General features: G+C 43.8%; 2 protein-coding genes across 2 annotated transcripts in view; one reads left to right on the top strand and one right to left on the bottom strand.

Annotated features, from left to right (window-relative positions):
- The window catches only part of kiaa0825 (KIAA0825 ortholog), a 115681-nt gene extending 105864 nt beyond the window's left edge, over positions 1 to 9817 (bottom strand). Inside the window, exons 1-2 of the mRNA XM_062382193.1 lie at positions 9480 to 9817; positions 5910 to 6061 (exon numbers count right to left, since the gene is read on the bottom strand). Coding sequence (XP_062238177.1) covers positions 5910 to 6040 — 131 coding nt within the window. The 5' untranslated portion in view covers positions 6041 to 6061; positions 9480 to 9817. The remainder of the gene's footprint in view (positions 1 to 5909; positions 6062 to 9479) is intronic.
- A 341-nt stretch (positions 9818 to 10158) lies between these two features.
- Positions 10159 to 14829, top strand: part of slf1 (SMC5-SMC6 complex localization factor 1) — a 31404-nt gene continuing 26733 nt past the window's right edge. The window contains exons 1-9 of the mRNA XM_062382194.1: positions 10159 to 10375; positions 10765 to 10876; positions 11424 to 11502; positions 11655 to 11880; positions 11989 to 12142; positions 13090 to 13218; positions 13637 to 13702; positions 14238 to 14384; positions 14650 to 14819. Coding sequence (XP_062238178.1) covers positions 10766 to 10876; positions 11424 to 11502; positions 11655 to 11880; positions 11989 to 12142; positions 13090 to 13218; positions 13637 to 13702; positions 14238 to 14384; positions 14650 to 14819 — 1082 coding nt within the window. The 5' untranslated portion in view covers positions 10159 to 10375; position 10765. The remainder of the gene's footprint in view (positions 10376 to 10764; positions 10877 to 11423; positions 11503 to 11654; positions 11881 to 11988; positions 12143 to 13089; positions 13219 to 13636; positions 13703 to 14237; positions 14385 to 14649; positions 14820 to 14829) is intronic.

Raw genomic sequence — 14829 nt, forward strand, 5'->3', positions numbered from 1 at the left:
CAGGTCTATAAACTGCCTCCTGCCTGCTCCTGGGCCATGAACGCATCCAGATGTCTTACAATGGCAACACATTAAATAACCGTTCAATCTGATACACTTTGGTTTCAGCGGGGGGGAAAAACGGGGACGGATAAAATGTTATAGACTGTTTCAAACCACTATCCTCTAGATTGAATATCGCCTAATGCTATACGGTTCTGTCCTTAAACTACTTCTTCCTCTTTAGGTCAAATGATGCATCTCACTTTACTCTCTTGACACCACTGGGTGTGGTTTTTTGTGTGAATCACAAGTGCAGAACTTTTAAAAGCCTTGTCATTCGTCTTTTTTTTCACTTTACCCCGTGTTTCTGTTAAAAATATTCATGTTCAAGACATTTCAACTTTTTAAAGGAAAGATGTCACCTTAAATGTTTCATCCACACAAAAACTAGGTTTGCTCAATGCTCACAGAAAAAAAGACATTTAAGAGTAAAAGCAGAAGTAAGAAATGCTCTAAATCCGAATGTTAACATTGATTTCTGTCACGTGCCAGGTCCCTGCTGCAGACTAAATGACAGGAGAGAGCACTGTATGTGTGTTTATAGTGCGTCATAAACATGGATGTTCGTTCTGGGCTCTACCCCAGGACTTCACATAGACAGCAGGTTTCGAATGGGCTTCCATCTGTAGCGCACTTTTCCCCGACTCTCTGAAGTTCATTAAAAGCTGAAAATGTAGGTGCATATAAACTGTGCGGAGTCGAGGTCAGACTAAACTGCAGCTTCACAGGACTTCCACCTTGTTAGCCAATGCAGGACTGAGATGGATATAACTGCCGTTTCTGGGACTCAGATTAGCCATATGTGGACGCGACAGAAAATGAAAGTAAAACCCATGTGAGGCCCCAGACTAAAGCAGGAGGTAGAATGGCTCCAAGGCTGTTATACTCCTTCCACTTCCAATCGTCTCACTCTTGCCTTCACTCATCAAAACAATGTACTCTAATGGCTACGGCCACAGCACTCGCTTCAGATACGTTTTCAAACTGTGTCTCCTCTCTCACACACACATCCTCTTCCTCCCCACCGTGCCGGCCCCTTTCATCCACTCTCCTCAAAACTTTCCCCCGGTTTTCCTTTTCTTCACTCTCGCCTTTCAATTACACCTCCTTGGGGCCGTGCGCTGTAAGTTATAAAGTCAACGTGGATAGCCTGTGTCAAGGAGTCCATCCAGCTCTCTACAATGTTGCGACCTTTGGCCCGCAGGAGTGAAAGCTACCTGCAGCCTAATCAACTTGGCGGGATTAGCTCCGAAGCTGATGACTTCCACCGCCAAAGAGCTCAGACGCCGAGGGAAGAGAGACAGAAAGGGGAATGAGAGGAGAGGAGGGTAAAAATGGGTGGAAAACAGGAGCAGTCATGGAAAATAAAACCATTCAACTTTCCGTGTCAAGGCGACAATGGACCGACCCGTAATGGCAAAAATGGAGGAGAGGAAATCGACAAAGGATTTGCAGAATGAGAAAGGAGGGGAGAGTCAAACTGGAAGGAAAGGATTCTGTAGGCCCCTCTACAAACATGTCAATCATCTTACCCTAACTGACACACACACACACACACACACACACACACACACACACAGACACACGCACACACACGTTTGCTCTTGGCTGCTAAAGTGAAATCTAATTGTTTTTCAGACCGGGCTAGCTAGACAGTCGACACCGCAACCGTGCTCCCCCCCAACCCTCACCACCGCTGAGAGGGAAAGGGAGCAACCGGAGGTCTTTTATTAGATATGATGGCACATTTCACAGCTCCCTGACTTACAGAAACCCAATCCCGCGATTAGTCAGCACTTTGACGTTATCTTAAGTTCCTTGTCAGAATTAATTTAACGTGGGTGGGCTGCTGTGGGGCTGTCTGTCTGTCGCGCTCCGCTCCCCTCCGCTTGCCTGCAGGAGGCGGGGGGGGGGGGGGGGGGGGGGGTAGCGGGGGATTGGAGGCAACAGGGGCAGGAAGATCCCTTTCAAATAAGCCCCAGCTCCGGTCGGTGCCAAACCAGCCGCCTGAGAACAAAATATCTCCCTCCATCAAAGGGCCCCATTCTGCGAAAGGGGAAAGGGAGTGAATGGGGCTTGAATGAACAGGCTGAAAACAGATCCCGTCCTGGCCCAGTCCATCGCCCACTTAGTGCCCTCAGCCCCCCCAGCCCCCTGGCCCGGCCAATGACACCGGAGAACCGATACAGCTGATATCCTAACTTAACACACGTGTCACGCACAGCTACACACAAAATCAGCTACATACTGCAGGGACCATACAGATCGGTATTTTTGTTCGCTGAAAGGGAACCTAGCACAGTGTTTATATGGCAGACTCACAGCTCCACCTGCGTGCACACTTATGCAAAATCCTGAAAATCAAACACACACACACACACACACACACACACAGAGAATCAGATCTCAAAAGAATTGATATCTTAAACCTGATCAAGATTGGCAGCCGACTAGCGAGAGCCATTTGCCTTGTCAGTGTGAAACTGGAGGCCTGTCTGCAGTCTGCAGGCCTGTGCTGACACTTCATTAGAGGTCTTTTCCTGGTGGCCCCCCGCTCCCCACTCCCGACCCAACCCCGCACCGTGCCACTGTCCCATCTGATGAAAACTAATGGATTACAGCATTTCAATTTGGGGGAGCCAGCTCCGTTGTCAGCCTATCTTAATCTCTTTCAATTAGGGAGCAGCTCTTAGGAAAATCACTGACATCTGAGAAGTGGGAGCAGGCCAGTCACTCTGACCCGCAAACTGGCTGAAGTCCTTCACGGGTATGGGCAGCCCCATCTCTCGGTTTCCCTTTCCTCTCCTGCACTTCCGTAATTTGTCCCAGACTCTGATAAGTCAATTAGGCATCAGGTGAGCGAGCTGTGGATGTGTGTCTGGGTGCGTGTAGGTCTGCAGCCCACCCTGGTCGAAGCCAGAGGGAGGTCCTATGTGAGCTTTTTGTTCGCCTGGATGTGCGCTGATAGCGAAAGCGCTGTCCTGAAGTAGTCTGGGAGGAAGTTAGCCGCAGCCTGACAGAGATACTGACCAGTGGTCCCCCACGGCGAGAGGAGGATTGCCTTATTTTTAGCCCCATTCTCCATTATCCGGACGCTTTGTTCTCATAATGGTTATCCCTCTCCCATCTGCAGGAACACAAAATAACCCTTTAATGCTTAGAAAGCAGAAAAATGGCCCGGCCTCTCTGTAATAAGCCTTGAATTACCTACCCAAGGGTTTTCGTTTCAAGATGTGGAATCTTCAATTATTATGTTCCCATTTAGAAGGAGGAAGGAAAGAAAGAGAGGGAAGGAAGGGGAGGGAGACGGAGAGATAGAGTGAGGAAGGGATGAGTCCCAGACACTAATGGTGCCAGAGTGAGGCTTTGTTCACTTGCTACATTTAGCCTGTCCTTCATCATCTGCCCTCAGCCTCAAAACGCCACCAACGATAAAAGACCAAAAAAATAGATTTCTCTTTGTCTCCCCCCCTGCCATCACTGACAGACATCTATCTCTCAGTATTCAGTCAAAAAGTCAAATTGAAGATTCTACATTGCACTGTCTTCCATAACATAGGATTTCAGAACTGTTCAGGTAGTTAATTGAATGAAACCGTCATAAACTATTATAAATTATTCGTCTTTCAAGGTATTCTATCACATATTTGACCATAGATGTTCGGATTAATGTAAACTGAGTCTTACACTCTGATGAGTGTCTCAATCCAGAGGCTCCTTAGGGCAACACTCGCAAATCCACTCAACCATGAGCACAGAGAGAAATAAGTCAGAGCTGAGACTTCAGACATTTTCATCTTGATTCAGAAGCACAGCTTTCACACTGCAATTTCAGCGTAGGAAATTCACTTCCTACTTCTAAAGACAAATCTCCCACAAACAACAAACAAGCCTGAAAACACATTGGAAAAGTAACGGTTTTATTTAACTGAAAGCCCTCAATGATGGTTTAAATCCAACCGATCGTATTTACACACTAGGAAATATCCAGTTTGGGCTGAATCAGACAAGACACTTATCCTGGAATAAAGTTGTTGGTCAAACTCCGGTAACTACTGTACATGCAGGTGGTCAGATGTATCCCTGTGAATAACCATATGTTTGCAAGCCTTATATATTGTCGATGTTGCAGTATGTGGAATCGAGAGGATTTATCTGTTTTTGTGCACAGTGGAATGACAGCTCATTGTCAGATCACATTGTTTCCTCTCACTGTGCGAATGTGTCTGAATTCTACAAACAGGCTGTTCAGCTAAGGAAACATTTACTTCAGTTTCAGAGTCACTTGTAACAACACTTTGGAGTTAATTACTTCATTTCAGATTCAAGAACAGACAGTCATAGAAATAAGCTTAACTCTTATTATTCATAACTGCTGCCACGATACACTGAATGGCTTGGGGGTATACTGAATATCTAGAAAAAAATACTCTGCTAGACCTGTCCCTGTGTATGGGTCCACAAAGGTTGCAGATAACTTGCTTACTAGGTGTCCTTCACCATTTTACTCCAAAGTAATTGCCTTTCAATCAAGATCAAATCCAGTTATAAGAAATTAAAAGTTTGATTCATTTTCAATATTCTGATGTTTTTAATAGCAGGCATTTTCAGAGGATAATTTTTTAAGATCACAAAAGGTGACACATCAAAAAAGTGTGATTACATTTTCCATTCACTCTTCTAATGTGTCTGTTATTGGTGTATGGAACATTCTTCATTCAGGAGACTGACATGGTTGAACTGTGTGGAGTAACAATGAAGATAGAGAGGCAGAGAGAAAGTAATCCAGTCCAACACAGACAATCTATGATACGGTGGATGGAGTCTGTCTGATTTTAATCATGAAATCATATTTCTACCTTGTGGACACCTCCGCTTGCCACGGTTGTAAACAATATTACTGTTTATTTTTTTTAAGTCTGTCGGTCGTGCAGGTAGCTCCTCTCTTTAAAATCACACCTGCTGCTGCCTGCACACCTCTCTCAGTGGTTGTTAGCATAAAAAAAAACTGAGATTGTTTTTCTCAAGTCTCAGAGTGAGCCTTTTTCCCCCTTAGTCTTTGTACAGTTCCAAAAAAAAACAATTTCCATAGTTGTTAAAATCGACTGAGATGTACTACAACCCATCAAATAAAAAGCGAGAGTTTAATTATGTCTTGCCTAACTTAGCATTCATCATTGTGCCTGTTTTTCCATTCTGAGCCTCACATTATATTGCTCTGTGCTTCCTGCCGTTCACCTGACAATCGTAGAAACAAATCATCGTCTTCTCCTGAATTAAAACAATCCTAAACCCCTAACCCTTAAACTAACTGTTACATGTCATGTAAAATCATGTGGGGATCCATCCATCTTCTTCTTATCCTGGTAGATCCAGAGGTGCTCCCAGGCTAGATGGGATATTCAGTCCCTCCATGAGTTCTGGGTCTTCCCCTGGACTCCTCCCACTTGGGCGTTGCAGGGTAAACCTCCAATAGAAGGTGCCCAGGAAGAATCCTGATTAGATGCCCGAACCACCTCAACTGTGCCCTGTTCATTTGAGGGAACATTTATGTCCGAATACCTCAATGTATCTCTAAGGCTGAGCCCAGCCACCCGGTGGAGCAAACAAATATTGGTAGCTTGTATTCACCATTCTGACTTTAGTTGACGGTCGGACTTGTTCAATCGAAAGCTCTGCCTAGCTGCTCAGCTCCTTCTTCCCAACAATGGTCAGGTACAATGTCCACATTACTGTTGACAACTCACCATCATGTGGGGATATGAAATTCATAGAAAGAAGTAGTGCCAGGACTATTTTAATGTAAGAAATATAAAACTGATGGGAGAATGGCATAATAAGTCAATGCTTGTACTGCTCTGACTGACCTGCTGGCATTGAGATTGAGTTTGTCCTCTGTGTCTTTTAGGAACTGATCAAAGTCGAGTTCACTGGAAACCCCTGGAACCAGAAGCTCCACACAGGCGTGGTCGTCAGGAAAGTCAGCGGCCCACTCCATACTGCTCTGCAGGGACAGGAACTAGAGAGAGAGGAAGAGATATGAAGGGTTCAGAACAATAAAAACATCTTACATGGCGCGTACCCATTCATGAAACAAAATGTAAAAGACAGCATTGGTGTCAGGATTCAATAAAAGCTGTAGTCGGCTGCATGATCTGGCCTGTTGTGTAATCATAGCTGGCTGTCAAGAAACTATCCACACAAACATTTACACTCCCACAGTCTTGTGGTCTATAATAATTTGAAATTTTCTCAAACAGGCGTCTTGTTAGGAGGCACAAATCAATTGCACCCGAAAGGCCCGAAACAAAGGGAAGCTTATCATCAGCAAAAACAGTTTCTTCCAGTTCCCCTCCCTTTCTCCTCGGAAAATCATTCGCTGAAGGAGCAGATCCCTGATCAAAATTCATTGCTTCAGCCTCTAACCATTTCCACCTACTGACACTGTAGTGAGTTAACACCGGGGGAAAAAATAGAACCAAATAAATAAACAATGAGGTGAGATGCTCTTCAGTCAAGGCTTTAAATAAACAGCTCATCTCCCTACGTCTCTCAGAACCGGGGGCCACCCCCCTGTACCCTATGGTGCCTAACGCTCATGCTAACAGCCAATCCCATGCCGGTGCCGCGTTGCCGGGTCTCATATCAACACTGTCATCAACACGAGTCAAGTGGAAGGTAATGGAGAGTGTCTGTGTCAATTTGGCGTTCTCACACTCCGCCTCTCAGCCCTTCCTCGTCATCTGCTCTGATTTTAATAATCCCTGTCAAACTCCAAACAGCTCCCCGCACTCCGCTCCGCTTCTACGCCGCCGCGTACAGTCTATGCCACTCTCCCTGACAGGGCAGACAGGAACCTCAACATTCATTTAGCGTGCACAAAGGGAGGCCTGTCCAGCTGGACAAATATTATTTTCCTCCGCTGACAGCCCCACCAGTTAAGCTTGTCCTTTATTGTTTTTCCCCTCTCTTCTTCTCTCATACTGTTTCCCCTCATCATCACGCTCCCTCTGCGCCCCAGTCGGGGAACGGGTCTATACACAGCCATTACTGAGAGGGAAGAAGATTTTCAATCCATGGATTAGGAACTCACCATTGTAATTATACGGGCTGATCCTGTGTGTGTGTGTGTAATTTTGAATTGTGTCTGTGGCATCATTCTTCGGTGTACACACTCAGACACAGTGGAGTTCTGCTGGGCGTCTACCTCCTGCTTCGCCAACACATCATCTGTTATCTTAAGCATGAGTGTGTACATGTTAGTGTGTTTCTGTCAGGCTTCTTCCAGGCAACACACACAGGGCCTCATTAGTACTATACTTTAAATCAGCCGGTCTCCATTGTCTTGTCATTAGCTCTTTACAAAGCAGATGTTGGAGGAGCCCCTGTGTTTCACAGTGTTGCAACAGGGACAACTGGGCCAGGCGCTTCCTGCCTGAGACATTGACTCCACAGCTATTAGAACACTGGAAGAAGCAAAAGACACGCACACACACACACACACACACACACACACACACACACACACACACACACACACACACACACGTACACACGTACACACGTACACACACATACACACACACACACACACACACACACACACACACACACACACACTGTCCTATCTCTCTCGCTGCTGCCTGTCTAACCCAGCTTTGCTAACGCACAGGCCTATTTACAGTAATGAGTTTGTCCTGAAATATTTAGCAGCCCGTCCCCCAGGCCGCCGCTTTAAAGCCACTTAGAGCATGTCAAGTTAAAGTCAACATTATTTTAGAGGGGATACCTAACCGTCTGCTGTAAAGGAAACCTAATAAATTAAATAGGTGCATATTCCTAAATCACAGGCCTGCTGAGGACTATCTCATGTATCCCCGGGGGCGGGGGGTGGGGGGGAGGGCTTCAGTGAAATGGTGCAGTCACGTGGCTCCGCTACACTGTGCAGTAGGTCTGCTTATAGTGATGATCCTCCTATTTGGTATTGTGTAATTTTTCCTAAATGTGAAGGCACTGATGTTATTAAATGTATTTGTCACTTTTTTTTCTTTACTACAGGGAGATATGTGGACATAATATCCTCTTAAAACATGTTGTGTAAAATGGTTTGAATATCACAGCGCAACATCTAACAAATGGCCGTGTGGTTAGCGTACACTGAGGGAATGAATAATACATGACGTAATCCTGATATCACTCGTCATTGTGGTATAATCATCATCATTCAACAGTATTAAAGTAGCCTGAGCTATGAGACAACTGCAGCTCATGATCATCTTGCTCAACTTTTTGCATCCGAGGTGCAAAAAGTGCATGAAAAATGAGTCCGGAACAAAGTCAATGTCAGCATAGTTCTCAACAGAGCTGGGATTAGCTTTACAATAATTTTAATCTTAAATTTTAAATTATGGGGCGGCTGTGGCTGAGGGGTAGAGTGGTCGTCCTTCGACCTGAAGGTCGGCAGTTCGATCCCCAGTCTGACCCATCTGCATGCCAAAGTGTCCTTGGGCAAGATGCTGAACCCCGAATGGCCCCCAATAGAATAACAAAGTGATGCTAATAGATGCACTGTATGAATGTGTGTGTGAATGGGTGAATGTAAAACTGTACTGTAAAGCGCTTTGAGTGGTCATCAAGACTAGAAAAGCGCTATATAAATACAAAACCATGCACCAAAACCAAAACCATAATCATGTGCAAACAAGTCTAATAGAAATTCATTTTACCAATCCCAAAACAGATATTCGCTTTGACAGAGAGGAAGAAAGACAATAACCCTATAAGAGAACCTGGAATCTTCAAAAGATATAAATTCTTTTGTATAGTTTTTCTTCATTTATGCATTTTAGAATCAATCCCTGAATGACTAATTGATTATCGATTACTTGTCCTTGATTAAGTGGATAATTAATGATCAACAAATTATTGCATCTTACCCCTGCTTTTCATGGTGGAGTTTTTTTGCGTCAAGATCAGATTTTTGATGTATTGGTAAATCAAACTCTAAACATAGTTTGTCTAGAAACCATCATTATTTCTAATACCCCAAATTCAAATGTTGTTTTTGTCCAACCACTAGATTTACACTTTATTATCTGTAGAATAAATTATCAATCATAAATGAACCCGATAGGGCTTGATGTTGCGGTAGATTCAATTAAGTTTTATGATCATAGTCTTTATTGAAACATATTGTTGTTAACCATAAATATCAGTGTGTGTGAGAGAGAGAGAGAGACCTTTGACATAAATGCAGAATAACTGACTATTACCTGCTTTGCAACCAGACACGACATCTGCTTGAATATCACAGTAAGGTTATAATGGCCAACGGTATTTAATGATTTAAAAGATGGCAGCCACGCAGCTAAATGCAACACAACATAAACAACGTGTTACTCTGTGCGACACCCACCACTGTTATTGATGCATCTTACCGTTTACAAGCTCCTTTCATTCGTCTCGTGTCTGAACGTTAATCCATTACAGTTGGAGGGAATATAAACAGCGTCATTTACAGTCACTTGTCTCTGACATTTGTCTGTGACAGATACCTGTAGCTACAACAAAGCTGTGAACAGTCAATACACCTCCAGACTATACAAACAAATCACTGTGATGAACCGTTGATCAGACTCTGTCACTGAACGTCCAACGGACAACGCGCTGAACCGTTTCTGAAAACAAACGAACGTTTACAAGATCAGAGACTCGATCAGAATCAAACCGATATCATCGATCGATCGGATTTCCCCGTTAAACAGAGCGAACGGTGCAATAAACAGTTATTTTTCGTTGTTTCCGGGCCGAGAAAGCGTCCGTGACAACAACCCGGAAGTAGATACTGAAAACTTCCGCTTTATGGGAAAGACCAACTGATGAAACAAAACAGGGGGAGAATAGAGTGCGTTGTGACTAAATAACCATTTAAATAATTCAACTTTAGAATAATAATGAACAATAACAAACCATGAATTAAAATATTTAAAATGTATGTATATTTATTGAAATATATTGTCATTAGGATGTTGTTACTATAAAAAAAAATGTGAGTGTCTGATGGACTCCCCCCTGTCCCTGAAACAGTCAGCTGTGCCCTGTCACTGTCAACACATGGAAGTGGGTTGATGAAGAAACGTAAGGATCTAAACACTTGTTTGCACAACTAATCCGCAAAGTCCAAGAGGAGCCACGTGTGTTTCACCTTCCTTCTGAAGAAGCGAACGCAAACTGGCGCTAAACTCCGCTCATGTTCCTGGACGACTGTGTCCGGGGTTTGGCGCCTTTATGAAAGAGGGAGGACGCAGATGTATTAGTCGCTGGTGTCCGAAAGGTACATGATGATCAAACAGCTGTGTTGTTAAACAAATGCAAATCCCTGAGCAGTGAACATGTGCTTTGTGGTTCAGTCACACATGAGAGTCCACGTTTATTTAAAGCCATCAATGTTGCAGGAACTTATTCACAACTTTGCAGCCTACTTTGTTGCCATGCATTTAAGTGAAAGCAACACACAGACATAACACTAAATGCACACAAGTGTGATGATGTGTACTTCAGATAATTACAACCTCCCCGTCCGGTTTTTCTACCAGTGTCTGTAAAAGCAGTCTACGCCATGCAGGCAAACGAGAACTGCAGCATTCGAAGCATGAAGTGAAGACACGACTTATCGGTGACATCTTGTCATTATGATGGTGTTTTTTTCTGCTTCCTCTTCAGGATGGAGAGCAGCTCACATGTTTTTCAGATCTCTGGAATCAAGAACCGTGTTAAGAAGAGAGCATTGGTCCAGGGGATCCAGCAGCTGGGTGGGAAATACATAGGTGGCTCGGTGAGTAGAGATCACGTCTATTGAGAGGTAACTGACAGATCCGTCCAAGGATACACTTTCTTTTTTATGTCTATGAGGCGCCTGTCACACAAACAGCACTGCCCCAGAGTCAGTTACTAGACTCACAAGCAACCTAGAGACCCAAATAAAGAAAACCAGGCAAATCAATTAGCTATATATTATATAATGTCACATTATTGAACAATGAAGAAAAAGTTAGGATAAAGCTGCTTTATGAGTTATTTATAAGAAATTGATTAGTGACAGCTTTTTTTACTCATAGGATCTACAATCCTTTATTGTATCAATGAAAATCTCATCACAAATAAGTTATTTATAGTACCTATTTCTTGCATAGGAATAGTTTTTCCTGACGTAAATCTGTATTTATCACAGTTAACAGGATTTTGATTGGAATTGCAAATTCACTGGCCACACCTTGAATAAAAAAATAATTTGTTTATGCCATAAATACCCACATCCGGTTGTCTGCTCTATATTGTATTGTGTTACATGTCCATAAACAGATGTGATGATTGTCTTCCAGGTTTATCAACATGCCAACACCCATCTCATCATCCCTCAGGTGTTGTCCAGTGAAAAGTTTTTGGCAGCCTGTGCTGCAGGTCAGTCAGATTGATTATTATGATAATAAGTATCAAAGTTCAACAATTATTCTTAATCACCGAACTGAGCCACTTCAAAAGCTTCTCTGTGACTCAACACGACTGTTCTCTCTTGCATTGATTTTTGTTTATTCCCCCCTCCTGTCCACAAGGAAAGTGGGTTGTGACTCCAGACTATGTGCTGGACAGTGTTAAGAATGGTTCCTGGCTTGCTGAGGGACTCTATGAGGTGACCATTTCCCCGGTGGCCTCCTCCGCCTTCTACCCTGTCAGGCAGTGGAGGGAGAAGGTGGCCAGTGGGAGACTAAAAGGAGCCTTTCAAGGATGGAGGGTCCTCCTCATGGTCCAGGAGCCCGCTCGCAGAGCCATGTTCAAACGGTGAGCTGTCACCCACACACACACACACACACAAAACAAACAAAAAACGATCAATCCATGGATAAAGTTTGATAGTGGAATAATCACATATTATTTTATCTTTGACAGGCTGCTCATAGCTGGCAAGGCAGAAGTTTTCAACAGCCCTCCTCCGTCTCCTGCCTCCATCACTCATGTCATGGCTAAACCCATTATAGAAATATCAAAGTCCTACAGCGCTCCTTGTTACCCTGTGAGCCATATTGTCCAGCACCTGTTTGGGGTAAGTCAAACTCATTCATGTATATATTGATTATGATTATTCATCATTATCTTGACTTTTTTTGTTATGTTTAATTCTCAGTTATCAATGCAGTCAGTACTCAAGTCTTAACAGCTTTTATTTGCTCAAATCAATTTCTTTAACAGTTCATATTGGCTTGAATATGTAAGCCCATAGATTTGAGCAAATAAAATCCCTTTGACACTTTATTTATTACATTTTTACTTTCTACAAGAATGAAACAAACATAAACAAGAAAAAGTAAATCACATATAAGAGCCGAACAAACAAACAAACAAATGAACAGCCAGTCCACAGAAAAGTGTATACTATGCATAAAATGTCCAGAAGTGGGTTAAGCGTCAGATATACATTCAATTGCTAACAAGGCCGAGGAAGGCCCAAGATGAAGGCTAGAGACAAATTCCTGGAAGGTCAGGCACGATGCAATACAGGTAGTAAACAATACAATGACGTTTAAGCAAAACATTTTGTTTCCAGACTCTTTTTGAAGATGAAAGTTCCCGGGCTCTTATGAAACTTTGGGAACCCTGATAGCAAACTCAGAGTTTCTGCAAGTACAGAAAACCATGTCTTCAAGCCATTTATAAAACAAGGAGAGGAAACAGATTTCCACTCCCTCAATATAACGCCATCAGCTGTGATCATAGCAAACATGAGGGGTTGTGGTAATGCCGGAGGAAGCATCATAAAGTAATTGGAGCAACCCAAAATCACAGAGAGACTGTCAGGGATTAACTCTCTGCTTTATATGACAGCTTGGGGCAGGAGCAGAAAAGATGAGCCAGGGTCCCATCAGCAGACTCACACTTAGCACAGGTAGTAGAGACAGGAGGAAAAAGTTCCATTGAGATGAGTCTTGGTAAAATGTTTAGCCGACTTTGTAAACTTTAGTTTGAGTGTCTAAAATATTCCATATTTGGCAGAGCAATTTTGTGGATATGAATTTCAACGTCACGGATCATCACCCAACAGAGACGAAGAGGACCAGCTTCGTTGATCTTAACTTCTCCAACCTGGAGACGCAGCTCAGGGACTATGTCGTCAAAAAGGAGGTGTGTACTTGTGTGGAATAGAGTGTGGATCCCCGACCCGAGCCGGCACGGACCCAGTGGGTCTCCCCTTGGTTCAGACAATATTATAAATGATCATTTTAGGTTTGGGTCGGGTTCGGTCATGTTGGCTTACCCTAACCCTATGTACTTGATTTGTTGCACGTGCCTGTAATCAGGGGAAACATCAGGCTCGGGTTTGGACTCAGGGAACAGAGTGCATGTTGGGTTTGGGTCAGACTTGGTGAATCTGGTAGAAAATTGCTGCCGGAGCCGCATTTTAGTGTTGAAGCATGCTGCAGAGAAGCACTTAGGTGATTTTTTCAGTAACGCTTTTATAAACTCCCTCAAACTCCCTCAAATGGTCTTTTGTAGCTGCGTCGTATGTGTTTGACATTGTTAACATGGTTATTTTCTACAGGCCCGGCCGAGACTGTGCCTCCTCGAGTTTCTGGGTTACCATGACCCTCACCGTCCACTGTCACAGGTAGATATTCAAACACACACACACCCCCCCCCCCCCCCCATTCCCAAAGCTCTGATCACTATTATAAAACTCTGAAATAACTATGTATTTCATCAGTAGGATCAGGTCATTCAATTTCCTTTATGTCATACTTTTCAATAGAAAGTGACATGTAGAGCAAGCGAGCGTCATACCCAGGCCCCCGATTTAACTACCACTGTCGGCCGATCTGAGAGTTTTGATTGGCAGGTCTATTAACAATACTCTCCACCGTCCTGTCCGTACCTGTACCCAAGTGGATCTCCGTCAGACTGCTATTATAAGTGCTCATGTATTTCCATTCTGTACTTCCTGAGTCCATATGCTATTTGCCATTAGGTGACAGTCAGAAATGACCCCTAGGAACTTTCAATGCCCGTTCACTTCCTATTTCCATTACCCTTCTGCCCTCACTTTTCCTCCCTTCTTTCTGCCATCCGTCTCCTTGAGTGCCACGGTTTCTCCTCCTTTCCCATTTACCTCTAACGCTTCGCTTTTTTTTTTTGTATTCCTCCAGGCAACAGAGACAGACTACAGCAACATTGGTAGTATGATAGAGTGCGGCCTCTTCGCTGAAGCCTTGGACTCGATCCGAAGTGCTATATCTCCAGGTCTGCTGCCACCGGGGCCGTACCTGATCTCCCTCCTTGAATACGCACAGCAGGTAGGACCAGAATTACCAGAGGGCATGAACTCCCACGTGCTGCTACTTGATCTCCAAGACCGTTGAGCCTTTTTGTTGCAATTCTTTTTTCTGTATCAATTGATTAAAGTGCAATCTAGGGCTGCAACTAATAATTGCTTTAATTATCCGTTTTATAACGATTTCCCTTTGGATTAGTCGATACATTGTAATCACACATTCTTTCTGTACATGCAAATATCTAAACGACTCAGATTTCAGTTGCTGTGTGTTCACTATTGCACAGGGAAACGCCACGTCTGTCTTCCTGAGAAACTTCCTGCAGGTCATGCATAACCTGCTCTTTACGAACCCTCCCTGGCTCGCTGCCAGCACAGTGAAGAAATATTTCGCCCAGGTGCTGCAGTGTCCTCGGTGCAAGACGGGACTTTGGCCTTTTCTGCAGACGGCCATCAGGTAACCCTAA

The sequence above is a fragment of the Platichthys flesus genome, chromosome 3 (assembly GCF_949316205.1).
Source record: "Platichthys flesus chromosome 3, fPlaFle2.1, whole genome shotgun sequence".
NCBI classification, from domain to species: domain Eukaryota; kingdom Metazoa; phylum Chordata; class Actinopteri; order Pleuronectiformes; family Pleuronectidae; genus Platichthys; species Platichthys flesus.